At 40.2% G+C, this 27972-nt stretch overlaps 1 protein-coding gene across 9 annotated transcripts; it reads left to right on the forward strand.

The window, feature by feature from the left end:
* The first annotated feature begins 75 nt into the window (after positions 1-75).
* Positions 76-26668, forward strand: SLTM (SAFB like transcription modulator). 9 transcript variants are annotated; one of them, XM_056345450.1, is made up of 21 exons: positions 76-428; positions 1120-1207; positions 9950-10023; positions 10314-10499; positions 10930-10977; positions 12015-12042; positions 13410-13878; positions 14443-14492; positions 16530-16648; positions 18210-18359; positions 18451-18560; positions 18647-18807; positions 19152-19243; positions 19467-19630; positions 20707-20881; positions 21493-21617; positions 22755-22925; positions 23815-24129; positions 24587-24737; positions 25499-25656; positions 26015-26668. In XM_056345450.1, exons 1-21 carry the CDS (start codon positions 234-236, stop codon positions 26121-26123), a joined length of 3138 nt encoding a protein of 1045 aa, XP_056201425.1. In that variant the 5' UTR covers positions 76-233; the 3' UTR covers positions 26124-26668. The 9 variants fall into 9 exon arrangements, with proteins under 9 accessions (XP_056201425.1, XP_056201428.1, XP_056201432.1 ...); XM_056345453.1 differs by having other exon boundaries at positions 24599-24737; XM_056345457.1 differs by having other exon boundaries at positions 18647-18726.
* The last annotated feature ends 1304 nt before the right edge of the window (positions 26669-27972 follow it).

The raw sequence follows: 27972 nt of genomic DNA on the forward strand, positions 1-27972 counted from the left end.
GCCCGTCCTTCCTGGGCGGGCTCCGCAAGGCCGCAGCGCAGCCTGGCACGGCCCCGCCCGCCCCGCCGCGCCTGCCGCCAACCTCTCGCGGGGAGGTCCCGGGGCCAGGTGAGCCCCAGCGCGCCTGCGCCGCGCCGCCAGGTCAGTCGCGGCCTCCATCCGGGTACTCGGCGGCCCGGCCGGGCGGGGGGGGTTTCATTGTGCGTGCAGCTGCCGCGCTCAGTCGCTCTAAAATGGCCGCCGCCGCCTCGTCTCCCGCCGCTGCGGGGGCTCCCGCGGCACCGGCCGCGCCGGCGGCGGTAGCGCCGACCCCCACTGAAAGCAAGAAGATCACCGACCTGCGGGTGATCGACCTCAAGTCGGAACTGAAGCGGCGCAACCTGGACATCACCGGGGTGAAGACCGTGCTCATCTCCCGGCTCAAGCAGGTGAGAGGCCGGCACAGGCCGCGGGGGCCGGCCCTGCCCGACCCGACCCGGCCCGGCCCGCCGAGGGGCTCGGCCCGCCGCTGCCGGCCGCCTGGCTCCGGGGGCGGGGCCCTCGCGGCCCCGCCGGCTGCCCCCGGTGTGAGGGGCGGGACCTGTCCCAGCGCCGCTGCCGGGCGAGGGGCTGCCGCGGCCCCGGCGCTGTGCGGCCCGGCCGGGCGGCGCGTCCCTCCCGGGCCCGGGGTGTCGGGCGGCGGGGCTGCCCCCGCGGCCTTGCGGCAGGGCCCGCCCGCCGCCCCGGGCGCTGGAGCTGGCCGGGCAGCCGCCGGGGTGAGTCCCGGGCCTGGCTGTCGCCGCGGGTTTTCCGTGCAGCCCAGCCTCCTGGTTCTGTGTCGCTCTGAATGTCATCGCGGGTGTCGTAGTGGCCTTCTAGTGTTGGGTTACCGAGGAGAAGCGTGCTGGTCCTTGATAAGGTGTGCTTTGGAAACGGCGCTGGCACGGCTCGGACTGCTGCCGCTGCCCCTGGCGTGCCACCACCTCCAGCGCGAAGTGTTAAGGCTTAACCCGAAGTGGTTGTGGAAAATGTTGTCGGGACTGGAAGACATAGTTGTTTGGCTCTCTGACTTCTGCCGAAGTCAAATTGTCTAGCTTTCCACGGAAATCCATTAAAAATTGTGGTTTTTGTCTCACTTAGGCTATTGAAGAGGAAGGAGGCGATCCAGATAATATTGAAATAACTGTTTCGGCTGACACACCCACCAAGAAACCAACCAAAGGCAAAGGTTAGGTTCTATTGATATACGTTACATTCTTAAGCAGTTTTTGTTGCGTATATTGCTATAAAGGAGGAGCGTGGAACTGTGGTCTGTAGTTTGGATACAATTGTAACTTTGCTGTTTATGACTTCTGTCATGTAAGATGTCTTTTGCCTTGCTCAACTGCTTTCAGTCACTGTATATAGACAATGTATAGGGGTGCTGGATGTATATGGAAAATGGGAGGATGAAGAGATGTGCTGTGAGGGTAGTGGCTGTACTGCCTGGGATCCTGAAGCCTTGTGCTGCGTGTGCTGAGGCTCTGTAGGTCATTTGTGAGATTTTTGACGTATGCTGTGTAAACAGAGACCCTGAACATGGAGTATGGAGTGTTACAGGTGCAGAGCAGGTAGAGGAACTGCTGCGCAGCTCTGGTGCGGGGGGTGGGGATCTGTGTAGTGTCTGAGAGTGTCTGTGCAACAGCAAAGGGAGAACTAAGAGGTTGTTTAGCCAGGAGAAGGTGCTGGACCTAGGCTAGTGATGAGTGTACAATGATATGTGGTAGGGGGTCACTGTCTGAAGAGGACTGTGTTCTGTGGGTTTTTAGCATACTTTTAACTGAAGACAGGATTATAAATATGAATTTTCCTGAATGGGCTCTGAAGGCTTGCCGTGAAATGTCTAGTTAAGAGGTTTTAGTTTTTCTGTTCTGAAAGATAATTATTTAAATTCTATACCAATCTGTTTGGCAGTGATTGTATTTGCTTTGTTTTCTTTTGCATAAGTATTTAAATATTGTTTTGTGAGGTTTGGGTTCTGGGGGATTTTTAGGGTTTTCTGTTGTTCTGGGAGCATCCATAATCAAGTAATACTGGGAAAGGAAATGTCTGTTTTATGCATAGCATTCTTGATTGAACATACATGTTAAGAACGTTCATACGTGTGCTATAGATACCTGTTTTGGAAACTATCAACATTATACCATTGTCACTTGTCTTAGGCTGAGTTTTGTGTTGTGATTATTCATGCTTTCGTCTGGTGCTGTGAATAGGGAACTTAATAGTAAAATCTATCTGCTTAGGAAGTTTGAAGAACTTACCTGTGCTTTTGACAGACTAGAAAAGTGAAAGAGAATGAATTGTTTGACAATGGTTTGATTTTCCTCTGTGATATTACTTTATTCCCTACTCTGGAAAGGGAACTGATGCTTAAGAAAACTATGTGGAAGCTAAGGAAACACTTCCAGAATTTTTCATGTAGAGCTCTAAATGGCTACTCCTTCCACTGTGATCAACACTTCTTTTACTGCTGCTTTTCATCCTCCTATTGTCCATATTAAAATCATGACGTGCATGATGTTCTCGAACTGGCTTCTTGTTTAGGTACACTGTTTCACTTCTGCAAAGGTAGTTTGCCTACTTGTGCTGCTGCCTGAGGCAGGTTTCAGTAGCTGTTCCACCTCTTCAGTGGAATTGAATCGTAACGTTACATATGAATGTACGCTCCTGGTAAACGTCAAAGTAAGATATGACCTTCATGAAGTTCTTATCTGCTCACTTTGCAGGCTCAAGAGTTTTTCCTCATTACATCTTGGATTACAGAAGTCTTATGAGCAAATTTTGTGCCAAAAGTGTAAGAGCTTCACATTGTATTAATCTTCAAGTGTGTAATAAGAAAAACTCACTAATTTATCTAGGGAGAATCTTTTTTTGATCTTACTGGTTTACTTCTAACTGTAAGAAAGAATATATTCTTTCTTTTTAACTATTCCTTGTTATGTGTTAACTGCTGGTTCTAATGTTATCTCCCTCTCTCATGCTTTCTGCTGACAGATGTTACAAGTAACCAGAAAGCATCCCTCAAAACTTGGAAATCTAGCACTTCAAAAATCTGTTCCCTGGATTGTTACTAGGATACTTTCAAAGGCATGTGGGAGATGCGTGCCCATCAACTAAGTTCAATACAGCTGACTTTTTTTTTTTTTTTTTGTTTTAAAATTTACTATCTTGATCCTTCTTGTGCTTATACACTGTTTTCACTGAGCTGTGTTGCTCTTGTACTGATTTCACCAACATACTGCTCTAGGCGTCTTGCTAATGATTACTTCCTCCGCCCCCTGCCCCACAGCTTTGTAGTAATATTAATGGGTCTTTAAAATTTTACTGCTGTCCAGTGGTAGAATTAATGGCGCTACTAGTCCTATAGTTTGTGGGGTTTTTTCCCCCAGAGCTATTATTGCTGTACAAAGGAGAGTAGGAAGATTAGATACTCATTTACAAAGAAAACAGAGCCTCAGAAAAGGCCAGGGAGTGGGAGTAATGGATAAACCTCCTCATTGCAGCCAGAGAGAGGTGAATGGGAGGGAGGAAGGAAGTTTCCCTTCCAAAAAAACATGGAACTGTCAGGTGGCTGTTGGTTTTAGATCTGAATGTCTTTGTGGACAGTTTTACTGCAGTTCTTAAGGTCTGTGGAAGAAGTGAGATGTCTTAATTCCCTAGCACTGTCTGTTAGAAAAACTTGATCTGGAATATTGATGCAGGCTGAATTAGAGGGAAATAGTGTCTGCGTGCGAGTGATATATTTGGTTTCCCTCTTGGTTTTTTCTTCGAACTTGACAAAAATGGAGAGGAATAGGAATAAAGCTAAGAATGGGACTTACCTTCATAGAACAGCATTTTTTGGTGGCTTGATAAATTGATCTATCAACTGAGTATATGCTGCAGTTTTTTACCAGACTGTGACAAGCTTTTGACAATGACACAAACCCAACTTGCTATGAGATAGGAAAGAAACATCTGTAAACCAATATGAGCAGAATAATAAGGCCTTGACTAAGCTGGTTTGAATGTAGACCTTTCTGTCTTAAAATAAACAGCAGCTTGCTATTATCCCATACCAAGTTCTGCAGCGTAAGATCTTGTATGAAAAAGGAGTGATATTTAAAATAGGGCCTTTACTGACTTGCCCAAACGTGAGATAACATAGAGGGAGCCATGTGGCTCTTCATCAGGAAAGTTTGTAATTGGAGGCTTTTGTGTCACTACTTAAAGAATGCTTGTGGAAGGATTCTGTAATCCAGCAAGAAACCTTGATCAGCCCTGTATGCAAAGTTAGTCAAAATCTAACACTTTTTTTCCAGAAGCTAATTTAATTAAATAGTTGAGGTAAAGAGGAGCTGCAGAACAGCTGATCAGAGGGGCTGTGCAGGTGAGATCAGTTGATTTTACCAATTGAAGTTTGAAAGCTTAAACATATAATAAATGCCAAGCGCTCCATCTTTAATTGCCTCAGCTGTGCCTCTCCACCCTGGCATTTAGTACCTACGGACAAATTTATCGCTTTGTAAAAGGATGACAGTTTTTGGAAAAAGCTGTTCTTTTCAAGCCTGAACATCCCTCTCCTTATTCTGGTATCCAGAGGAAGTTCCTTTACTGCTAGCATGAAATGCTTTGGGAATGTTCACATTCCTTTAAAGCAGCTGCAGTCAGAAATCTTGTGGCATTGTACTTGGTGTAACTTGTAATTGTACTTGTGTAAATGGTACATTGTAACTTGGTGATTGGCAGTTACTTTTCTGCCAACTTTTGGAATTGGTGTGGGTGAAGAAGAGATTTTAGGCTAATCAATTTTAACCTGGGAGATGTAATGTGAGCAAAGATGCTTATTGCTGCTCTTCAAGGTTCTGAGGCTAGTTAGGCACCTGTAACTTTGTGTCTGAAGTACCTCTCTAGTTTCCAATTAAATTTCCAATTTGATAATACTATTTCTTAGGTCAAACACAGGCAACTAACAGTGGCTGGCTTAAACTATTGCCCAAATAATTTTGATGACTTCATCAAAACTGTTTAGTTACTTAAAAAAAACCTCCACAAAACCAAGTTGCACACTGCTTGCCTGCAAAAGGAGAGTGGAGTGGGGAAAGAATCTGTCATGATGTTATCTGTCCTTCAGGAATATTAAAATAACTATTTTGACAAACTGTCAGTTCGTTATTTCTTCTTCTCTCTGAGTTGTTAATATCCATTACTGTAGTTCTGGAATTTGATTTCTGAAACACTGTGCTGTGCAGCAAGCTTGTCCAGAGGGAGGTCGGTTTTCCTGCCCAGTGAATCATTGCTGGAGAAAGTTAGGGGTTCTCAACTGCTCTGAAAATAGGTGTCTTACAGCTGTGTTACATACATGTGTGATCTGTGGGTACGAGTACAAATGCCTGGATTTTAATCTTGAATTACCCGAGTTTTCATTTATTTCTAAATACAATTTTTTTCAGACTGAATTTTCTGAATGAATCTTCTTCCTGAGCTGGGTTCACCTGCCTTTTAGAAGTCTTTTTATTTTTAAGGCAAGCATGTAGCTGCTTTGTTGCTTCTTAGTGGCCAGTTCTGTTGGTCTGCTTTGCAGTTGCTGAATAAAATAGTAAAGATTGAAAAGTGACTTCTCCAAATGTTCTTGGAGGGGTGGGCGGTGCCGTTGCACACAGTGCGGTTGCACAGCTAATTAAAACTCTTAATGTTACAAGGCATGCCTGTCTTAATTGACTCACAAAGTAGGTTTCTTAATTTAATATTGTTTCTAGGTATCTGACCGGTGCTGTTCAGTTGCTCTTAATATCCCTGTAACTTTTTGAGTATTTCTGTCAAGATAAACCAGCTGTTGAGACCCTACTTTTCTCAAGTGTTTTATTCAAGATAGAGTACATTATAAGGAAATGAATACATTCCCCTCTTTTGAGGAAAGACATATGTAAATTATTTATAAAGAGAACATTCCTTTTAAACTAGACTTTCTCATTGCATGTTAATGAGTAGATAATGTGTAGAAAATAATGTTTCTCTGGAGGGAGGAAATTATTCAGCTAAAAATATGGGAACTCAGTGTGGATGATAGAAATTTAAGATACTGTAAGTTGTAATCAATATCTGAAAAATAACATGCAGGCTGAATTTTAGAAACACTTTGCACCGGTCGTTCCAATATTGGAAAGCTGTTTTTCGTAATTTAAGTTATATCATGCCTTATTGAAGTGAGATATAGACAGTGTACAACAAATGGTAGGTAAGGCTTCTGTGTGCCCTCGGATAGGAGGAAGTAATGTGGCTAAATGCTTCCTCATTAATTTCATTAAGGTGGGGGCGAGTGATATCTCTAATGAGATACACTAAAAAGTGTTTTGAATGTTTAATCAAGTGATTACAAACGATGGCAAATGTTACCAGCAAGTTGGTGATTCTCCAGAGAGCAGCTGACTCTTTGAAGTACATACTGCTCTTCGTAATTTATGGTTTTTACAAAGTATCCTGCAGACACTGTAGAAGACTTAAATATTCTTGTAACCCTGTGATACCATTTAGGAATACAGAAATGTAGCAGTATAATTTACTTTTGATAATATTGTGGCAAATGTTACTATTCAAATTGCAGCAGACCTCTTAACCAAATAAGGCTGTAAAGAGTTCATTCCATTGTAAAGATTTTCTTTCCCCTTCTCCTTTTTTCTTCCCATCCCGTGTTTTTGATGAAACTTTAGCATCGGGTACGACAGAACCCAGTTGGAAGTCTCAGCAGGCATACCAGCAGAAATGCAAACACTGATCCTTCTAAAATTTTATAACGAGTGTGTCGCTGTACTTCTGCATGAGATGTGGATGTCTAGTTTGTTTAAGACTTGTCCAAAATAAAACTCTTCTATAATTCTGTATATGCTTATGTAGCCTGAATATCACATGTAGAGGGCTATGGATAGGCAGAACAAGCTTATGCTACGCTAAGGCTTGTAAATGAGATGAAAGCTAAACCTGCATAATATCAAGTGAACGTTTTAAAGAGGTTAGAAATCATCTAGAAATATTCTAAGAAGAATATTCATTCGCTGAGTAAATAGTCTGTTGCAATTTTACTGTGTGTAGCAATTGCCATTACCAGAAAAGGGATTGAGCATGGCTTATAAAGGACTGCCATTATTCCAAAGTAAATTAATATTTATGTGGTTAGGCACCCAGATTTGTGGTGAGTGCTCATTATACCACTGACATTTTCAATAGCCACAGCATGGATAAACCTGTACAGAAATTTTATTATGGGTTGACAACTTGTGTGACTTGAGAGCTGTTGTGCCTGTTGTCTGAAGAAGGTCCAGCTGTTCTGACACTGATTGTTAATGTACTTTGAATTATCTTCCTTGAAGTGATACTGGTCTTATATAAGTTCACAGAAATAGGTCCTGAAGGGTGTGTGTTGCAATCTGTTTTTAGTTCTGTGAAATTATGAGTCAAGTGTGCCTTTCAGAAGCCCATTGTGGACCAGCATCAGTGTGGAAAAGTTTTGCATTTTTGTGGATGCTGGGTTTTTGGCAAGTTACTGTACCAACATCTGAAAGCTATCTGTATCAAAACTTTGAAGTGCCACTTGTGAGCAGTGTGACTAACTGGACCAAAGTAACCCGAAACACAGAACTGAGAGGGGAAGCAAACTTTCTACCACTTTCAGGCTTGAAGCTGAAAAGCGAAGGTTGTTGTTCAGGTCTCCTTATGCCTTGGAATACTTCTGCAAAGAAAGGCTGACAGACTAAAGAAAAGCTAATGGAAACATGTATTCCTGTCTGGCTTAATTTAGCAACAAATAAAAGATACGGACAGTTTCATTACTGAAAGGTATAACTTCCTTTTGATGAGGACATGTCAATAGAAGTCTCTAGCTGCTGTTGCAGAATGATGGGACTAACCTCAGGTAGCTTTGACGTGGGTGGGTTTTCCCCCCCCCCACCACCTCTATCCCCTATAAAGTCTAGGTTCTAGTTCACCTACCAGATTCCCTCAGGCAAAATGAGTGGATTTAAATAGCTTTCATGATAATAGTATAGGCTAGATAGTTGCTAAATAGGTCTAGCATCTGCTCTGTGTTTGCCTGTGTCTGCGTGTGTTTAGTTGGATATGGGATGCGGGGAAAAAAACTTGGTCTCTTCAGGTTTTAACAAACTAAAGAATTGAAATGTGAGATGGGTAAAACAGAGAGCAGTTGAGTGTGTGTAGGAATCCTTGCTGTTTCTCACTGCTTTATATTTATATTGAAGAGATCCGTGGCTGTAGATTTTATCATGGAATACTAAAATAGTAATAAAAATTCGGGTTAGTCTTGCTTTCAGGTATCAGCTGTGATGCCTATCAAAACCTGTCCCTCCCAGCATACGTGCACTCCTCCTCCCGAGGAAAGCTAGCTTCCCTAAGCACGCCTCTGCTGCTGGCTCTTTATGCCAAAATCTCACCAATCTATTGTATTACACGTACAAACCAGGAAGGTTTTGTTTGGTTTTAAATGAAGTAAAATCAGCACCAAGGTCTTGTTTATGTATTTGGATCTAAAGACCTCATGTTCTGCAATCGTAGAAATAACTTCTGCCATTTGTCTTTTCCTGGAGACTGGCATACATCTGACCTCAAATCAACAGTGTGCTGTGTACAGGAGTACTCAGAGTGTCGTCTTCCAGGGAAATGAGTAAAACCAACTGGAATCTGAGTAAACCCAAAACAGTAGTCTCTCTTCTTGCCCTGTAGCTGAGCGGTTTCCAGCTTTGAAATGCAATTTAAGCACTGTGTATGAAAAGGCTATGGAAATTGCTGACAAAAATTGACTATTCCGCATCGCAGAGGTGTCCATACTGTGTCAAACTTAGGCTGATGTTTTTCTTTTCTATTCCTTTTGAGTATCTATAGAATTGATTTAGCCATTCGTTAGAGGATGAAGGGATGAGGGAAGATGTGATGTCAAAAATAAAGCGTTAAGTGCTGATCATGACTGTCATCTCATCTGCATCTTGAATTGACACTGGGTTTCAGTAGCAGACAGTAGAGCCACTTCCGAACAGAACTGCTTTTGTACCTTAAGCTACTGAAAACCGTCGCACAGGCTAATCTTTGAGAGAATGAATCTGAGACAGAATGCTCTACAAAGGGTGGTTTGTGTGGAGATAGTTATGTCTAGTCTTCTAGGTCTTGCTTTTGCAGAAGATTAAGAAATTGCAGTGGGTTCCAAAGGGAACTGTGTGTAGTCATCATCTCCACAGAGGCGTCTTTATTAGAGTAAAGTGTGCATGTGCTGGAAGAACAGAATTCTTCAAGGGAATTGAACTGCCCTTAGTACGGTAAAGAATATGTAGAAGACCTGAATGGTTCACGTGACTTAATTCTTCTGCTGATTGTTCCCTCTAGTGGTGAAGAGCCCTGAAAAAGGTGGCTTGAAGAGGCTGCAATTGCCATACTTGTGGATACTCAAACCCACGGTTAGATAACACCCTGAGCAATCTGATCATACTTGGAACTTAGCTCTGCCTTTCAGCAGGAGGTTGGGTGGACTAGATGGACCTTTAGAGGTCCCTTCTAACCTAAATAGCTCGGTGATGCTAATTATCCTATAAGGCCTTTCCAAAGTCTTAAGTCATAATGTCTCATTAACTCCAGTAATTCTAGAAATGTACAGTGTAATGTTCTCCTGAATTCCATTGTCACTCAAAGTAGAAGGATTGCTATTCAAATCACTAGCTTGGATGTCACTGCTTGTTTATGCAACAGCATTGATTGTTCATGCTCACTTAGCTGACGTTTTTTCTGCTCGCCTTAAAAGTATCCAGTTTTGGGAAGGTTATATTGTAGCAAACAGTTCAGGTAAACTAGAAGGTATAGAGAATAGTAAACTAAGGCCCAACACATAATCGGTATTGGAAGGAAGTCTGCTCTGTGTAACAGCTCTATTCATTAGCGTATTCTGTCATTTCAGGTAAAAAGCAGGAAGCTGATGAATTAACTGGTGATGCTTCAGTAGAAGATGATTCCTTTGTCAAGGTAATAAAAGTATGTAATTTTTTCCCCTCATCTTGTATTTAAGTTTAATGTTTGGCTTTACAAAAAAAATCTTCCATTCTCTTTGTGCTAATTTATGTGAAAATTTGGAGCATTGTTTTTGCTGTATTCAGAGCTGTGATGCCTAAGGGTGTGAAGATGTGGATTATTTTAAACGTGCTATGAATTTTTATTACGAATGTGATACAGTATTTTGCAGAAGCAGTGATTCTTGCAGTGAATTTTTCAGAATATAGCTAATACCCTTAGTTATGCCAGGTATTTTTTGTTCACACCAAAAGGAAAGTGAATCGGAGACTCAAGATGCAAGTGATCAAGATGGAAATGATGAAGTAAAGGATTTTAAAGAATCTGTTGAAGATGAGAACTTGAATTCTAAAGAACTGCCATCTACAGAAAAGAAAAGATACCACGACCTGGAGCCAGCAGAGACAACAGAGGATGCAGAAAAGGATTCCGAAAGTCAGGTACTTTGTTGTATTTTACATGGATTTTTATCAGCAAAATGTAAATTTTTCTTAGTGTGTTTGTATTCCTAGGAAGTCAGAAGTAGTTTTTCAGCTTATCTCTAAAAAGTAATTTAGTAAATTTTTTTTTCTGTCTGTTTTCCTTGGCTTGTGTTTGAGTAGTCCTGAAACAAATGTGGCATTGATAAAATTCTACCACAGTCTGGAGTTCCTAAGTGCTCCTTTTCCTTAGTACTGGTAGTGACATGCATAATCTGAACGCTGAGCTGAAAGAGGCAAGTCATGAGAACTCCTCATTGATGTTCACCTGTACGCATTCAATAGTGTATCCACTTAACTGCTTTCTGAGTTAACAGAATGTCTTGACTCTCTGAGTGTTTAAGTGTCTTACAAATAATTTGCTGAGCAAGTCCCTTTTACGTTCTTGTAGGAAAATGAAGGCCAAGACATAGAAGATTATACTTTTCCGACTGTCCATGTAAGTTCCAAATCAGCTCTGTTAAGCTGATTATCATCCCTATTTAGTTGGAAAAGATCACTTTAGACTGGCTTTTTGTTCCAGCATGCATCTGAGTCAGATGATGTGATGATGTAATACAGTAAAGGTAAATGTTATAGGAGGTTTGCGCTTTTTTTTTTAATATTATGCAGATAATTGTGATTGCCAAATAAGATTTGCTATTTAAATGCAAATTTCTGTCTACAATTTGGGAGTATTTAGTGTGTAGACTTAGCAAGCGGTATATTTCAAACTCTCTTAAAAACACTTCAGAGGGCTATGCTAAATGCTAACACAGTATATACAGCCTATACAGGAGCATAGAACTCCTGTTTTAATGTAGAAATTTGCCTTTGGACGATGTTTGTGGGGGGAGGGGGCTGATTGTTTGGGTTCGGTGGGGGTTCTTTTTGTATTTTTGATATTGGTATAATACTAATATCTGTAACATATTTAAGTTCAGAAATTCATTCTGAGTTACATGGAATTGATTTCTGAAAGGACATCTCATACAGCATGTCTTTCTCAGTGAAGCTGATGATAATTAAGTAAATACCTATTAAAATCACAGTTTCATTTGTAAGTACTTAGTGGAGGAAGTCTACCTAGTTTCTGGCTTCTGTCCTAAGCTTTTAAAGCTACTGATGGATTGCTTGCACATCATTGAAAGTAGTTATCAGCAGCGTGACAGCCATTCTGAAGGCTCTAGCAAGACATGGGACAGTTTAGAAATGTCCTGTTGAGTTAAGGGTCGGGGGAAGGGGGGAGAAAATATCTGCATGCTCCGATTGCAAACTGCAAGGTTTGCAGATAGATACCAGTGAGGCTTCATACCCATTTTCAGTCATTTGACAGGGGAGATGCGCAGGCTTGGCTTTTAGATCATCTTTTCTTTGGAAGCAGTTTTCAGTGCATTAGTTTGCCTTCATATGACAGAAATTCTGTGGAAAATACAAAATGTTCTACTTAAAGTTTTAAAGTCAGAGACATTTAGTCTTTACTTCCTTTTATTGCAGGACGGTGAAGACGAAGAAAATGAGAAAGGTATGTTTAAAGTTTAATAGAGTTCAGAGGTCTTTAGTCTGGTACAACAGGCAATTTTCTCTTGTAATATTCAATCTCTTTACTAATACTAGGCTTGTCTCCAGTACTAAGTATCACTTGTTGCCTTATTAAGCTCAGCACCTGGAATCATCGCAGTCAGTGGGTTTATTTCACTCTTAAGAGTGGTTTTACTCTTAAGAGTTGATTACAGTACTTATCAGTTACTGTGGTGGATGTATAATGCAGTTGTAATACTATGATTCTTAATGAAAAAAACATAGTATTCAAGGACTGATTTTAATATACGGTAAGTCTTCATGCAAAAGCTTCCAACTTGCACTGCAGTAACTGATGTTTAATTGAGCGAAATGATACACCCATACACTGAACTCGAGCACCCAACAAATGTATGGACCATCATATACTTGGCTTACTGTCACTTAGAAATACCGGTTGTATGCAGGATGGTAAAACAAGTGTTTGGAAACCTGTGGAGTGGCTACCTTTTTTGTTTTTTTAAGCTGTGCTCATTAGTGAAACTATAGAAGGAATGTAATGCATTTGGGCAAACAGACTTCCTGGACAGAAGTCTTAAGGATTCTACATATTGTGGACTAGAAAGGACATGGAACACCCTCACTTTACACAAGATGGAATAAACACATTACTGAAGTTACAGGATAAAACTACAGACTCCGTGTTTACGAGGGACCCTATGGCTGAAGTGTCTTATCTGTGCAAACCCAAGAAATACGGTTGGAGATGCCTATGTGGGACTGAGATGGAAAAATCTGCCCAGTGGATGAAGACTGAAAACCGTTTGTCTACGAACTCTGGATTAAAGCTCACGCCTCTGTGTTCTGCAGCAGCCTTGTACAGCTAATTTGACTGCCAAACCACTGCTTGGAAAGGAAAAGCAAAAGAACACCAGCAAGGAAGACTGGCTGAAATTCTCCAAGACTGTAATTCTTTTGGATTTGGGAAGGTTAGAAGTCCTGGAACCAGGAAGATTCAAAGACGGATTAAATCAAAACTGTGAGCATCCAAAGCAACTACTTTCTTCTGGAACACTAAATCCTAAACTGGAAAATGGATACCTCTTATGAAGAACGGGTATCTCCAGGATGGAACCATATTCTCCCTCCTAATGTTTTGGTATTTGTCTCTAGAAAATGTGTTTTGCCATGAAGAATAAGTGATCCTGGGTAAAGGATTTATATTTGTGTTAATACACCTTGTGTTTTTTTCTAACCTTCCATCAGTGCTAATAACTGGCTTTGTATTTTCTAGGTCCTATTCTAGCTTATGCATATGAAATTGTTTAAACTTCTTGTTTTGCCATATTTATTCCTGTTAAATCCTCTTAGATAAAGCAGGTTCTGGTGATGGTACACAAGAAGTATCTAAACCTCTTCCTTCAGAAGAAAGCCTAGCTGAGGCTGATCACACGGCTCATGAAGAGATGGAAGCTAACACCTCTGTGAAAGAAGCTGAGGATGATAACATATCGGTTACAATCCAGGCTGAAGATGCCATCACTCTGGATTTTGATGGTGATGACCTCCTAGAAACAGGTAAAAATGTGAAAATTACAGATTCTGAAGCAAGTAAGCCAAAGGATGGGCAGGATACCATTTCACAGAGCCTGGAGAAGGAAAGCAAGGACTATGAGATGACTGAGAACCATAAAGATGGTAAGAAGGAAGACTGCGTGAAGGGTGATCCCGTCAAGAAGGAAGCCAGAGAAAGTTCAAAGAAAGCAGAATCTGGAGACAAAGAAAAGGATACTTTGAAGAAAGGTCCCTCGTCTACTGGGGCCTCTGGTCAAGCAAAGAGGTTTGTTTTTCTATGTCAGTTCTTTACGATACTGAGTACCAGCATTCAATAAGATCACTCTACATTAAGGGGGTAGCAGCAAGAATCTTATAATTAGTATCCTATGCTCCTGCCTATAGATTTTTTTGACCGCCATAAGTTACTTTTTAAAATTCAAGATCTTCGTATAGACACTATGTCCTACTGATTGCATTGTCGAATTGTCAGCATTTATTTATTTTTTTCAAATTGACGATTTTTTTAAATGTCCTTGTGATGATGGTAATGAACAGCTATCAGTTCTAAGAACACAAAATGAAGTCAAGTCCCCGTCCTGAAATCTGGAGAAGATTGCCATATATCCACTGAATAGAGTTGTCAGAAAATCTAGATCTTCAGGCATCTTGGGGAAAATCAGTTCAAGAATCCATAAGGGAATCATTTGTTCAAATATACAGTCCTAGCCCTTTTTTATTTTTATTTTTTGAAATGTTAACTTGTCTATTAGTATTAGTAGTATAAAATGCAACACTTACCAAATTCTGTATTTTCAATTTTCTTCTGATTTTTAATTTGCTTCTCTAGCTCTACTAAGGAATCTAAAGAAAGCAAGACAACATCAAAGGATGATAAAGGTAACTATTGCAAATTAGGGTAGTATTGTCTTGAACTAAATGCTTTCCTGTTTGAGAAATTGCTTGCCACATACTAAAATGGCTTACGTAATTGAACTCATCCTATAGTAAATTACGCTGGAGGTACAGTAGTCATTAGCTATATGTATGTGCTTGTGTGGTTGTTTTTTCTTTTCCTGCCAGATTCCTCGTAAGATCAAAAATACTTATTCTAAAGACTCAATGAAAATATATTCTCCTATTTCAAAATACTTCTGGGAGCAAATTCCACTTAACATTTTCCAAGTCTTTATTTTGATGAGAAGGTGTAAATTTCAGATGAGCCTGCTGTAACTTACCTACAGTGGTTTGGGTTGACGTTATACACAGAACAAGTAGAAAATAATTGCAGCTATTTAAACATAATGCCAATGAAATTTGTTGTCTTGGTTTCAATTCTATCTCATTTTTAAATAAAGTGAACTCTCAACCAAGTATAACAGCTGAGGTGCCTGCTAGCAAAATTGCACTCGTGGCTGTTGAGCGCGTTAAAGTTGGACATGTTTGTCTGCCTTGGAGTTTCTATTTGTGCCGTAAAACCCTGTATTGTGATTACAAATTCAGAGTGGAGCTCAAGATCACGTTAATGTCACCAGTTACATCGATGCTTCATAGTTTAAAAAATGCTTTTGTATAAGCTCGTGTGTCTCCTTATTTCGCGTGCTAGCTCACTGCCAGAAACCTTTGTCGCAGAATCCCTTGCATATTGCTAAGGGATGAACGCAACTTTACGTGATCAGTTAATTTCTGAGGAGAAAGTTTTGTGACAGGTATAATCCAGTCTTCTCTAGATGCATGTCTTTTCACGATAGTTACATGCTTACAATGAAATCAGATGAAGATACAGCAAATCTGCTTTCATGTAGCTTATGTGATAGTAGTAGTAACTATCACGATGTTGTCTTTAAAATACATAGCCAAAGCCAGTATAGTGCCTCTTTAATGATACTTAATGATATTTGAAGCGTATCACGGTTCATCAAGTGATATATCACATACATCAAGTGATAGCTAGGATTATCAGGGTAATCCTAGTTTGATGATAACTGAGATGTGATGTATTTGACTCTTCAGTGCATCAAGATGAACCAAGAAGGAAAACTACTTTTTTTCCTCAAGGTGGTTAAATTACCTTTTAAAACTCTGCGTACCACCGGATTTGCCAACTGTTGAGCTGGAGATCCAGATCTGGTCTTGCCTGTATGACTGGCTACATCTTAACATACTCAAAAGCAGTTCATACATTTAGCAGCAAACAACAGCAAGCTGAACTAAATAATATAAGGCTAAAAGATGTTGGGAATAAGATTACGTGAATCTCTTTTGAGTTTTTAGTTCTGTGTTGTTGCAGAAACGGCTCGTATGTGGAGGTGGGGGTTATTCCAGGCACATAATGTTTTTCTGGCTTTTCTTTGGTATTTTTGGTAGTATGTGGAAAATAACTTTGGTGGGCTGCATCCAGTTCTATATCCAGCAGTATTTTTAAAAAGCTGCTCTGGGTGGAGAGTAGATACTTCAAGAAGTTGTATAGATAGACCACATTGCTCTGGAGGCGAGGATTAACTAAGTCTCCTCTACCTACCTTTCTGCCATCTCATTGGTAATGCGGGCAGTGTAAAGATGTACTGATGAGGAACAAATGTTGGGTGCTAGAAAAGACTTTCTTGAATGGAAGTTATCGATAAGACCCAGAATTTGGAGCTAAACGTATATATCAAAATGAGAGGTAAAGCATGCCTTGTAACAAATTGTATTTTCTTTCTAGCTCTGTCCTTTGGGTATGAGTTAGCCAAGCTGTTGGTCTCAGTACATGGGTAAATGAATGAAATCTTATGGCATATGTATTTTTTACGTAGAAGTCTTTTCAAGAAAGGTAACCAGATAAAGAGTTACTTAAAGGTAACGGGAGAAGTTTATCTTTTCAGCAACAGTTCAATTCAATGTTCATGGTACCTTTGACTCCTTAATTTTTTGGCTGTTTTGTAAAACTTGTTTCAGGAAGTGCAAGCAGTGTTAGTGGTAGCAGTGGAAGTTCAACTAGAAACCTGTGGGTTAGCGGACTGTCTTCCAACACAAAAGCTGCTGACTTGAAAAATCTCTTCGGCAAATACGGAAAGGTATTTCATGGGGTGTGGTGCCATGTGTGCTGTGTGTGTGTCTCTTCCCCTCCTCTACTCAGTTACAGAAATTGAGGAATAAATAAATAAAAGTTTGAGATGACATGTCTAACCAATGTAATCTAAAAAACCCAATACTTTTTTCAGCATCTTGAAATGAGAGTGTGTGCTTACAGGGAAGAACCATATGTTAATTTTATAGAAATCTTTTTCCTGTTGAGGTGAAATAGATGCAAAAGAAATCTCATAAATATGATTGGTCAGGGCTGGCTTTAAAATTTTTTTTAAAAAATTAAGTAGTGATGGCTGTGTTCTTTTGCATTAACTGTATTTAATCATGAATGTAAGATAATACACTAACCAGTAAAGTTATAACAAACAGTCTTAATAGAACCTGCTGCTTTGGGAAGACTGTTTTTAAAATGTCTTCTGGGGGCCTGTGAGTGGGAAAACCAGGTGAAAACACGTGACAGTTAATGCCTGTTCTTTTAGGGACTTCTAATAACTTAATGAATATTTTTACAGGCTGCTTAAACTAAGTCTGTTTTCCTGAATTTTGGTTTAATTTAACATGCGAATTCCATCCAACAGTGCAGAATCCATACAAGCTAAGCAGGCTTCTGAAAACAGCTTTTCTGTTTTCTCAAAGGAGTTGCTGCTAACTATGTAAAATTGTAGTGTTTGTATAAGTGTGCAATTATGACATTATTGCATCTTGGGAACGAGTTACAACCTTAGCACTGTGAATATCAAGTATGGGTTCTGATTATTGGATCTCTGATTTTTCTAATTAATTTAGTAGATGATTTAATGCCTTCACGAATGTTCCTGAGTGTATATTTTGTTAAAACTTCCAATTCTTTGCCTGCTCTCGTTGTAAACGTGCTTGGTACCTGCATTTACTTAGCTTCCCAGTTTTTAAATTAATTGGGAAATATTTATTTCCTAAATAGGTGTACCGTTACAGGCTGCTAGAAAGATAAAATTGTTGCAGTAGAGCCTGACTACACCAAGGAGACTGGCTGCAGTAGTTACAGAAATTCTAGCAATGAGCAGGAACACAAAGCTTAATGCTTTCTCAAGAAGCAGGTGTCAGAGCTGGTTACTAAAATTGCTTAGTTGACACATTTGCTAGATGCCTTTGAAGAATTGGCTCCTTTTTTAAGTTACTATGTAATACCGCTTATACCTTCCTGCCAGTAATAGGCAGCTGCTGACTTTCTTGTGGGGGTTCATCTGTCAGGGATGAACTGTCAAATCCAGATTAGTGGTGTTTCTGTCACAACTGTCCATTTAGATGATGTGCCTGAGGTTGTGACTGTTAAAAACAGGACATCAACATTAATATGCCGTGATGTGAAAGTTGGGATAAAGTGCTCAAAGCTGCAGCTTCCCGTGGAATTATATGCTCTTAAAAACTTGGGAGTGTCAAGTCTTTCTAGTGGGGTGGGAGGGTTTGTTTGGTTTGTTTTTTATATACTAGGGTAAAAATATTATTGGAATACCATCGCTTCCTTACTACATGTGTCTCTCAAAATGTAAATTTTACCTGTTTATGTAGGTACTTGGTGCTAAGGTGGTCACAAACGCACGAAGCCCAGGGGCAAAATGTTACGGCATAGTAACAATGTCTTCTAGTACAGAAGTGGCTAGATGTATAGCACACCTTCATCGAACAGAGCTGCACGGACAACAAATTTCTGTTGAGAAAGTAGGTTTAATAAGATGAAAACTTTTCCCCAAATAGCCCATTTTAGGCAAGAATCTGTATTAACCTATTCCCTTTTGGAAAAAAAATCCAGGTGAAAGGCGATCCCTCCAAAAAGGAGTTGAAGAAGGAAAGTGATGAGAAATCTGGTTCGGGTAGAAGCATGGGAGATAAGAAGACAGCATCAAGTGATAAAGCCAGCAAGTAAGAAACTTCACATGTCTTATGAAGTTGTGAAAAACCTTTAGTTGGATTTTTGTCTTTACATTTGTGGTTTCTTTCCTAACAAGAACTCCGTCAACCAAAAAAGAAGAAAAGAAATCTGAGAAATCTGAAAAAAAAGAAAGTAAAGAAGGCAAGAAAACAGAAGGTAAAGATGAGAAGAGTGATAATGGAGCGAGTGGCCCCAATCAAGAATCCACTAAAAAAACTGAAGAAAAGAAAAGAATAAGTATGCAATATAGCCATGTTTCGTCCTGTTGAATATGTGTGTCTGACTTGTTTTGGGGGCGTGTTCTTGCTCTTACTGGAAACCAGAGAATTAAACACCTGGTTTTTTTAGACTCCAGTAACATGTATTGCTTTAGAGCTGATGTAAAAGCTTCCGTATTTTATATTACTACTTAATTACAGACATGATGGTATGCTTCTCCTACCAGTAACTGTTCAATTTAGAGATGTAGAAATTTCACTAAGGAAAATCTGTACTAGGCAAATAGGGATGCGTGTGTGTTAAACCTTTTTTCTTTTTCTTTTCTTTTTTTTCTTTTTTTTTTTTCTCCCCCCCTTCCCTAGGTGGTAAAAGCCCAGGTCAAGTTGTAGTTTTAGACCAAACAAAAGGAGACCAAGGCCACACTAGGACAGTTAGAAGGGGAAGGTTTGATAAAGTAAGTATCTATAGACCTGATGCAATCCTTATCTGATTTGCTAATACCTTACAGTTGATATTTTCACTGAAGAGTCAATAAACTATCACAAACTGTTAAGCTTAGATAGAAGCTTTGTATGCTTTGGGATAGCTAAGTAGTTAATGATACTTGAACACAGCATCCAGAAATCTCCCTAAATGAATGAGACTTCTGAAATAACCATTGTAATCTCTATCTATAGCCACAGATATTGAGGAACAAAGAGCGTATTATTCAAGATAAAGTGAAATTCAGGGAATACAGGGGTAGAAAGGATATCTTGCCTTTTGAAAAGATGAAGGAACAGAGATTGCGAGAACACATGGTTCGATTGGAAAGAATACGACGAGCTGTTGAACTCCGAAGGTAGTAATTCAACTTTTTGCTAAAGGCTATTTTATACATTAATTGATCAGATACTATATTTAGAAATCTAATCAGAATGCATTCTGTCAAGCCTTTTACTCAGATGTTAAAGTCTGGGACTCTGCCTACCTAACAGTATCTTTATATGAATTAACAGACTCCAAATTTTTTTAATCTTCTAGTAGCTCTATATGTACACACATAGCTTAGTGTTTGTTGGGGATGGGGGGGAGGCTTGTCTCGTAAGTGTTACTGCATGTCAGGTTTCTTCTTGAAAAGATGAGAATTTGACTAGGACATGTGGCCAGAAATAGCATTTGGGGTTGGTTGGCTGTTTTTAAACAGAACTTTTGTATATCTGAGTGACAAACCAAGCATAATACAATCTTGTCCCTTTAAATAAAAGGACTAAATGGCTACACTGTTCTATTCTGCTCTTTTCATATGGCCAAAAGTTTGTAAAGGATAGTTAAATGGCTTCTGTTGTTGGCTGGATTTCCACAAACAAAGGAATTCCCAGCAAGCATAAAGCTTAAAGGAGAAAGTGCCTTTCCGCCTTCCTGTAAACTACTATAGGAGGTGGGAAAAAGAAACCAAAATGAAGCTGTTGACAAGTATGCTTAACCTGTGCAAATCCAGAGTGGGTATGTTGTTCTGTCTTATTTTTGGACAGAAAACAATAAGTGCATTGAAGAGGGTGAGCTAAAATAGCATTTATTTTTAAGATCCAAGTCATATTCTTAGCTAAGCTGTTATTATTGTCTGTCAGATTGACAACATAGAAATATGAATCCAGCATAAAATACATCAAGAATGATGGATGATTCTTGATATAACTTTTCCTAGTATCTGCTGTCTGCTTAAATGGTTCTGTAGAATATGCTAGTTTGGCTACATGGGGCTAAAGGAGCAGACTTCTGATACCAGGACTTCTGTCCAGAGCTTACTCTCAAATAGTTTATTTCATATCTATGCCAAAGGTGATGTTAGTTTTAGATGCGAAAAATTTTCAGATGAGTTTCTGCTACCTTTTTTTTTTTTTTTTTTTTTTTTTTACTTTTTTTCTTTTTCTTTAGGCGAAGAGAAATTGCCGAGAGGGAGCGTCGTGAGAGAGAACGCATAAGAATAATGCATGAACGAGAAGAATGCTTGCAGAGAGAAAGGGAACGATTAGAAATTGAAAGGCAAAAACTGGAGAGGGAAAGGATGGAACGGGAGCGTTTGGAAAGAGAACGTGTTCGTATTGAACAGGTGTGTATGTCTTTAGTTTGACTGTAGTGCAGTATCATTTGGGAGTATTACAGAGTTCACACTTGTGGTGAATTTTTCTCTTCACCCTTCCACCCAGCCCATAAAAGAACCAGCCAAACGTTACATAATTCACAGCCTACAACAGCAGTAACCTTTAGCTCTTTGCTTGACTTTGACTTGTCTTTTGATGGCAGGCTCTTGCTGCTGGTTTATGCGGTGGCTATGTATGTCCGCCTCAAACACTGAAGTACAGCAGATCATATTGCCTAGACTAGTCTTCCATAATTTTTCTGGATTTTTCTGAGAGAATGTCACTGCAAAACCTAATAAGATGTGTTTCTGGGCAACAAATACAGCAGCAATACAAGAAATTACCTGGAGATGCTTCTGTCTGATGTCCAATAGCTTCTCCAGATCTCGTCTGCTTTGTTGGAGAAGTATTCCTTATGGTCTTTAGTTTTAGATGCTCTCGAAGGATTAACTATAGCCGATAGCCTTTAATAGAAAACTATCGAGTATTAATTCCCTATACTTGCTAATTGTTCTGTAGGTATCTCTAATAAAGGCCTGGTTGGTTTGTTGTGCTTATTCACCCTTCCCTTTCACGGTAGGAACGTCGAAAAGAAGCAGAGCGTATTGCTCGTGAAAGGGAGGAGCTCCGTCGACAGCAGCAGCAACTTCGTTATGAACAGGAAAAGAGGAATTCTTTGAAACGTCCACGTGATGTAGATCACAGGTAAACTAATTCTCAAACCCTTGTTTTACAGTGCTGAGTGAAAGGCAACAGCTACCAGCCTTGTGGCAGACTTGAAAACGCATTTGTACCTGAAGCAAGTCTGCACAGAACTGGATTTCTGGTATTTGTTTGGTTTTGACAGCAGTTTATACCCAGCATGAAACATACCTTAGCTGTAGAAGGGAAGTTTTGAAATAAGAGAAGCATCCCATGAATTAATTCTTAGTGTACAAAAAGAGCATAATGCAGTTCAGTGCATTTGCTGAGGAAAAAACTTGTTCTGCCTTAGTGGCTGAAATTTCTTGCTTCTAATTCGTGAAGAATTCACTTTTCTGGTAAATGGATGGTTCAGGACCTCAGTGTGATGGCTTTATCAAAGCTGATGACGTGTATGATTCGCTGCTTGAGCCACGTGAATTCAGCTGGCTTTCGTCTTTATTTGTTTATACAAAGAGAACAGAGACCTCAACCCTAAAATCGATATATCAGTGGTACAGCGGGAGGTAAATACAAGTCGTCATGGTAGATACAGTAGCAGAACACGGACATTTCTTCACCAGGGGGATAAGGACAGCTTCGTTTTTCAAGGCTGCTGCTGATAGACTTCAGTATCTCACATTCTTATCGTAGAGACTGTAGCTGAATGCTTCGACTAAGCAAGGCTGCGATGTTCCCTACGTTATTCTTTGCTGAGAAGGCTATTCTGATGTGTGGGTGTTTTGTGGTGGGGGTTTGTTTGTTTGTTTTTTCTAGAGGGCAATTTTTTTTTCCCTAGGTTATTTTCAAGGCAAAATTTTGCCAAGTGATGTGTGTGTTGGGGTTTTGTTCAGTGTTTTTTTTTTTTTTTTAAACTGCCCAACACTGTATACTATTGCTTAGATTTTATTATATATTTTGTGGATATTTTCTCGCTTTAATTTGCACTTCAAAAAGAGGGATGTTTCAGGTTTTCTTTCTTAAATGACTCCCACTGCTGTTTAAGAGTCTACCTTTGGTTAGTGGCTTTCCAAGGGTCAAATGAGCATCTTAAAAATGGATTACTGACTCTAACAGTTTTGTGCTTATTAGGCCTTGATTTGGATACATGTAACTGATGAAGGTTCTTTTTTTTTTTTTTTTTTTTTTTTTGCTTTAAAGGAGAGATGATCCTTACTGGAATGAAAATAAAAAGATGGCTCTTGATACAGATGCACGTTTTGGTCATGGTTCAGATTATAGTCGCCAGCAGAACAGGTTTAACGATTTTGATCACAGAGAACGGGGACGATATCCAGAAGGTTCTTCTGTTCCATCATCATCTTTTGATAGGTGAGTTTAGATAATGGGGCAGGTATTTGCCTGCCAGCATCTCTGTGTATTTTGCTCTTAACTGTTCAAAATCGAAAATGGTGCTAAAGGCTTTATACAGTTCTGCTGCAATACACTCCAGGCCTCAAGTCCTGGAACTTCTTGTGTCTTCAGGACTGGCTGTATGTATCATGGAATCTGGTCTGCTTTTCTCTGAGGACTTTAAACGAGCAGCCTGATGGTCTTTTTTGAGTGACATTTTGAAAGATTTTTTGCAACTTATTCCTCTTTCGCATCTGGTCATAAGTAGGTTCCAATGGATTACATCTGTCCTACTTGGTAACTTACCTCCTTAAGGGGCAAGGCTAAAAGCGACTGGTTTAATGAGACTCAAGAGCATTACTTGCACAAGTCACATTCATCAGAATCCATGCAGCTGTGCAGTAGATGCTGGTTCCAGATCCAACTTCATGTTTCCATGCAACATCTCCAGTAACTGGTTATAAAGTAGAAGTCCAGAAGCTACAGATATGTGGTCTTCTACTGTTATGCTGCAACGAACTAGAATTGTATTTTCTAGCTGACTCAGGAAATCGAGCATTTCCTCTGCGTCATACTAGGCAAAAAGGAGGCTCTACAATTGCTTAAATTATACTGACCAAAATGCGAACAGATAAATGCATAAAGAAATGTTAAACAGGCTGTAAGAACTTGATCTCAAAATGACAGTTGTAGAAATCAATGTAATTTGGGGTGGGAAGGATCTTTGAGAGACGTACCACCTATACAGGAATAAACATTAATATAAAGATGAATAATATTTTTGGATACTCACGCATGTGCTTAGATGTGCCGGGAAATGGGAAAATGGGAGACAAGCAAATGACTTTTTTGTATTTTACCAACTTAGGCGAGAACGTTTTGTAAATCAAGGTGAAGCAAAAAAGACTCGCCCAACAGCACGAAGAGAAGAGCCAGGCTTTGAGAGATATCCTAAGAACTTCAGTGAGTCCAGGAGAAACGAACCACCGCAACCAAGAAGTGAACTGCGCGATACAGACAGACGAGAGGTGCGAGGAGACAGAGACGAAAGAAGAACAGTGATAATTCATGACAGACCTGAAATACCACACGGTCGACATCCAAGAGAGACTGGTTCAAATCCACCTAGGCAAACAAATTGGAAGAGTGAGGGAAGCATAAGCACAGACAAACGGGATGGCAGGTAAATTTGCTGGCTAACGAACAAACTAGCGAGGGTACCGGTTCTTGTAGCATCAGCCATAGTAGCAGTTCCTCAAGAACTGATGTGTAAAGGGAGAACAGACCCCTGCCTCCTAAAGAATGGCAAAGTCACTTTCCAAAAGCATGAGAAAAAAAACCTGTGTGTAGGGTTCGCATGTTACCTCATCTGTAAATGTGGCGCCGCCTCCCAGCCGTCTATTCTTAACCATGTGTAGCAACACGTAGTAGTAAGGAGGCTTTTGTGCAAGAATGTAGATGTAAACAAGTAACACATGAGCTGTAATTATTTAGAGCGCCACGTAGATCTAAAAGAATGTTTCTACGAAGCTAACGGCAAGTTGCTAGCAACCTGCAAAACAAAAAGAAAACTTTGCAGTCTGCATGTGCTGTGATTTGGTACCAATTCTATTACACTGAAACCAAAATTTTGATAAAAGCAATTTTTACAGAGGCGAGAGGCCAGATCGATCGGGAAGAGAAGTGTCTGGACATGTGAGAGGGGCACCTCCTGGTAGCCGGAGCAGTGCTTCTGGGTATGGAAGCAGGGAAGGAGAACGAGGCGTGATGGGAGAAAGAGGTGGAGGACAAGTGAGTCATCCTCGTGTGTTTGTGTGCATGAGTGAGAGACTGGAAAATTTAAAAATCACACTGGAAAAATGACCGTATAGCATCACACGAATCATTAGCAAGCCTTCTGGTTATTTTCAAGTTAGTTTTCTTTATTTTAAAGGTTCTTTTTTGTCGGCTTTTTTAATAAGCCACAAAATTCCAGAAAGCATACCCGATTCTTTTTATGTCTGGTATCTTTCACGTAGATAAGAACAATACCTGAATGAATTACCGATCAGGCTTTTGAGAATTTCCTGAAAACACAGGGTAACAAGATCTTAACTGCCTGCTACTTACCGTGCAATTTGTTGTTGTAATATGTAACATCCTACTGAGAAAAACCTTCCCTAAGACTTTTTAAAGTCCGCAGACTGAATTGCTCGATGCTACTAGATCCTGAAGTGTTTTGTTTTTTAAAAAAAGAGTGTTTACTTCCCTGTAGCTCTATAGTACATGCTTGTCGGTGATTATATGAGAGCAGGAGGGAACTGGGAGTGAAGTGTGAGTTCGTGTAACTTTGTTCCCTGCGTACCCACACAGTCATTACTGCAAATTAGTTATCTAGAGTTAACAGGGCTCTCGTAAGCATGGCTTATGCTGCCAGTGGACGGAAGCTTTAAAAGATGCCTGACTCTTGTGTGTTACATATATAAGGTGTAAGCTTCACTTTCTTGAAGAGCTCGTTTCCTGTTGATAAAATATCCCTTTTCGTTCTGAAAACGATTCTCGCTTTCCTACAGCACTATAACGAGGACAGACACGTTGTTGAACGCCACAGTCGTGAAACTGGACCAAGAAAAGAATGGCATGGACCTAGTTCTCAAGGAAGCGGGTATCATGACACGAGGAGAATGGGAGATGGCCGTGGAGGAGGGGGCATGATGTCTCCACACACAAGGTACAAAACCTACTCCTTCCTCTCAGTTCCCTACTGAGCTCTCCACGCTGCGGTTAGGCGTAGGCAGTGTCCTGGGCTCAGTGCGAGCAGCGGTGCTTCCTGGGGAGGGGTTGCTGCTGCACGACATCCCAACCCACCTTCCCGTGCCCGCACAGCAGTCGCGTTGCTGGTGGCAGCATTGCCGAGCCGCACCGAAGCCAGCGACTTCTCGCAGCGTCTCCCTTCTTGCATGGTTTCAAGTCTCTTAAAAGAGTTTAACGGTTGAGGGGTACGAGATGTTACATTCAATGTTCTTACCTGTGCACCCGGAGTTTAGAACCTGATTAACTTAACACTTTTTTAAAACCTTTGTTTCCAGTAACTCTTCACCAATTAATAGAGTTGTACAGATCACAGGCAATTCCATGCAGAGGGGAAGTGGCTCAGGATTTAAGCCATTTAAAGGTGGACCTCCACGAAGATTCTAAGATCGACAGCCGCTTGGTTTCAAGATAACTTATTGAAATCTCTTGTAAACTTTCTCTGATTAAAAACAGGAAATCTTGTCTGGAAGTCCTGGTTAAATTTTTTTAATTTAACACGATTACTTTCCTCTCAATTTCGGAGGCATTTTAATAGTTACGTTGTAATTTTGGATAGTTTTTGTGTATCTTTGATAAGCATTTTCCCTGAGGCACTAGAGCTGCATAAAAACAAATTGGAACCAAAATATTTGTTAATCCTGTATAAAATAGTTCGCAGCTGTGTGCTAGTAGTTTGATTTACCAACATTAGCTCTGTGGTGTCATGCTTTAAAAGTTAGCTACTTCTCACAACATACACAACTATAACCTCCATTTTGAAGGTTGTCCAGGCTATTATCTCTGCTTTCTAATTTGTAGAGAAATAAGATTGTTCTTTCATTACCAGGTATTATGTAACCTATTTTTGCAGAAGGTACTGTTACATTGAGTGCATTTCTGTGTATTCTTGCAAATGTATTCTTTTGAAATAAACCTTCATATTCTGTATAGCTTCTAGTAAGTCTTTGAAAGAGTCTGTGGGGAAGGAAGACAGAATTAAACAGACCCATTGGTACGGCAAACCAAAGCGCAGGTGCCGTCAGCCTCCAACTGAAGCTGCTTTGTCTCCTTCACTATCACTGAACTGGAAATCTAGAAGCACGCTGGATAGCACAAGAAAGATTAGTACCAAAAAAAGACAAGAACACGTATGGGAGGCCTGAAGAAATAATTGTAGTTTGTTCTCGATGCTCAGCGAAGCTCTGGCAGAACTTTGATACAGCCGTTTTTTTAAACCAGCCTGCCAGAAATGAACTTTGCTTGCAATGGCTGGGGGATCCTATCCACGCCGTCCTCTTCACACACCGATGTGATCTGAAGCAAAAGGGCTGTGTGTTTTTAACCCTTCTGTTCCGTTAAGCACTGCATGGCCCACGTTAAACCTCTCCTGAGCAGGCCCTGTCAGAAGGGGCAGCAAGGCAGGCCAAGGTCCATCTGTCCCCCCGTCAGCATTAAGTGTCTCGTTACAATGCTGCTTTTCAGCAAGCAAAGAAAGAAAGAAAAAAAACAAAAAAACAGATCTCATCCACTACACAGCTTTACCAGATGAGACAGTTACAGAAATTATCAGAGGCCCTTGCTAACAGAACATCAGAGCTTGTAAAGTAGTATTTGAGTAACAGCTGGAAGTTTTTACTGGTCCAGGTTGTCCTTGAGAGAATTATTTATATTACGAATTTTAAGGCAAGAGCCAGTAAGAACATGCTGATGTTGCACGTGGATCTCTGCCAACCTCAGTTACAGTCTTTCTGCTGTGTGGAAGAACTGCAAAGTATTGCAGTGTTCCAGAGGAATTAAAGTAGCAGAAAATAAGTTAAACTAAATTGTTGTTGAGTAAGTAGCCTTTCAGGAAAGACGGGAGGAGAAGAAAAACCTGGTATAACAGCATTTTTCTATAATTAATCCTTTGTGAATATTCACAACTAACATCTAGGTTTAAACACAAGACAAAATGCTGTATCAGCAAGTGTGTCAGGACACACTCCTCCAGTAACTTACCTTGATGCATTTAATATCTTCTCTGTTGTTCAGTCCTTGCTGAACAAGAAAAATCCAGGAAGTTCAATGTACTGACTTTTTTTTTGCAGGAGTTTCCAAGAGAAAGTACAAGTTAATGCATTTTAAAAAGTACATATCCATTTGGCCGCAGTCTGTACTTCATCAGGTGTGACAATACATACAAATTAAATAGGTGCCATAAGATTAATTTATAGCGGCTAATGGATCAAATGGGAAATATGAAATTTTATAACTC

The sequence above is a fragment of the Falco biarmicus genome, chromosome 7 (assembly GCF_023638135.1).
Source record: "Falco biarmicus isolate bFalBia1 chromosome 7, bFalBia1.pri, whole genome shotgun sequence".
In the NCBI taxonomy this organism is placed as follows: Eukaryota; Metazoa; Chordata; class Aves; order Falconiformes; family Falconidae; genus Falco; species Falco biarmicus.

What these genes read in the sequence shown, in the direction of transcription:
- SLTM (XM_056345450.1), top strand. Translation starts at nt 234, where the DNA reads ATGGCCGCCGCCGCCTCGTCTCCCGCCGCTGCGGGGGCTCCCGCGGCA. An exon ending in TCAAGTGATAAAGCCAGCAA is followed by an intron (nt 18,561 to 18,646) that starts GTAAGAAACTTC and finishes TTTCCTAACAAG; the next exon opens with AACTCCGTCAACCAAAAAAG. An exon ending in ATGATGTCTCCACACACAAG is followed by an intron (nt 25,657 to 26,014) that starts GTACAAAACCTA and finishes CTTTGTTTCCAG; the next exon opens with TAACTCTTCACCAATTAATA.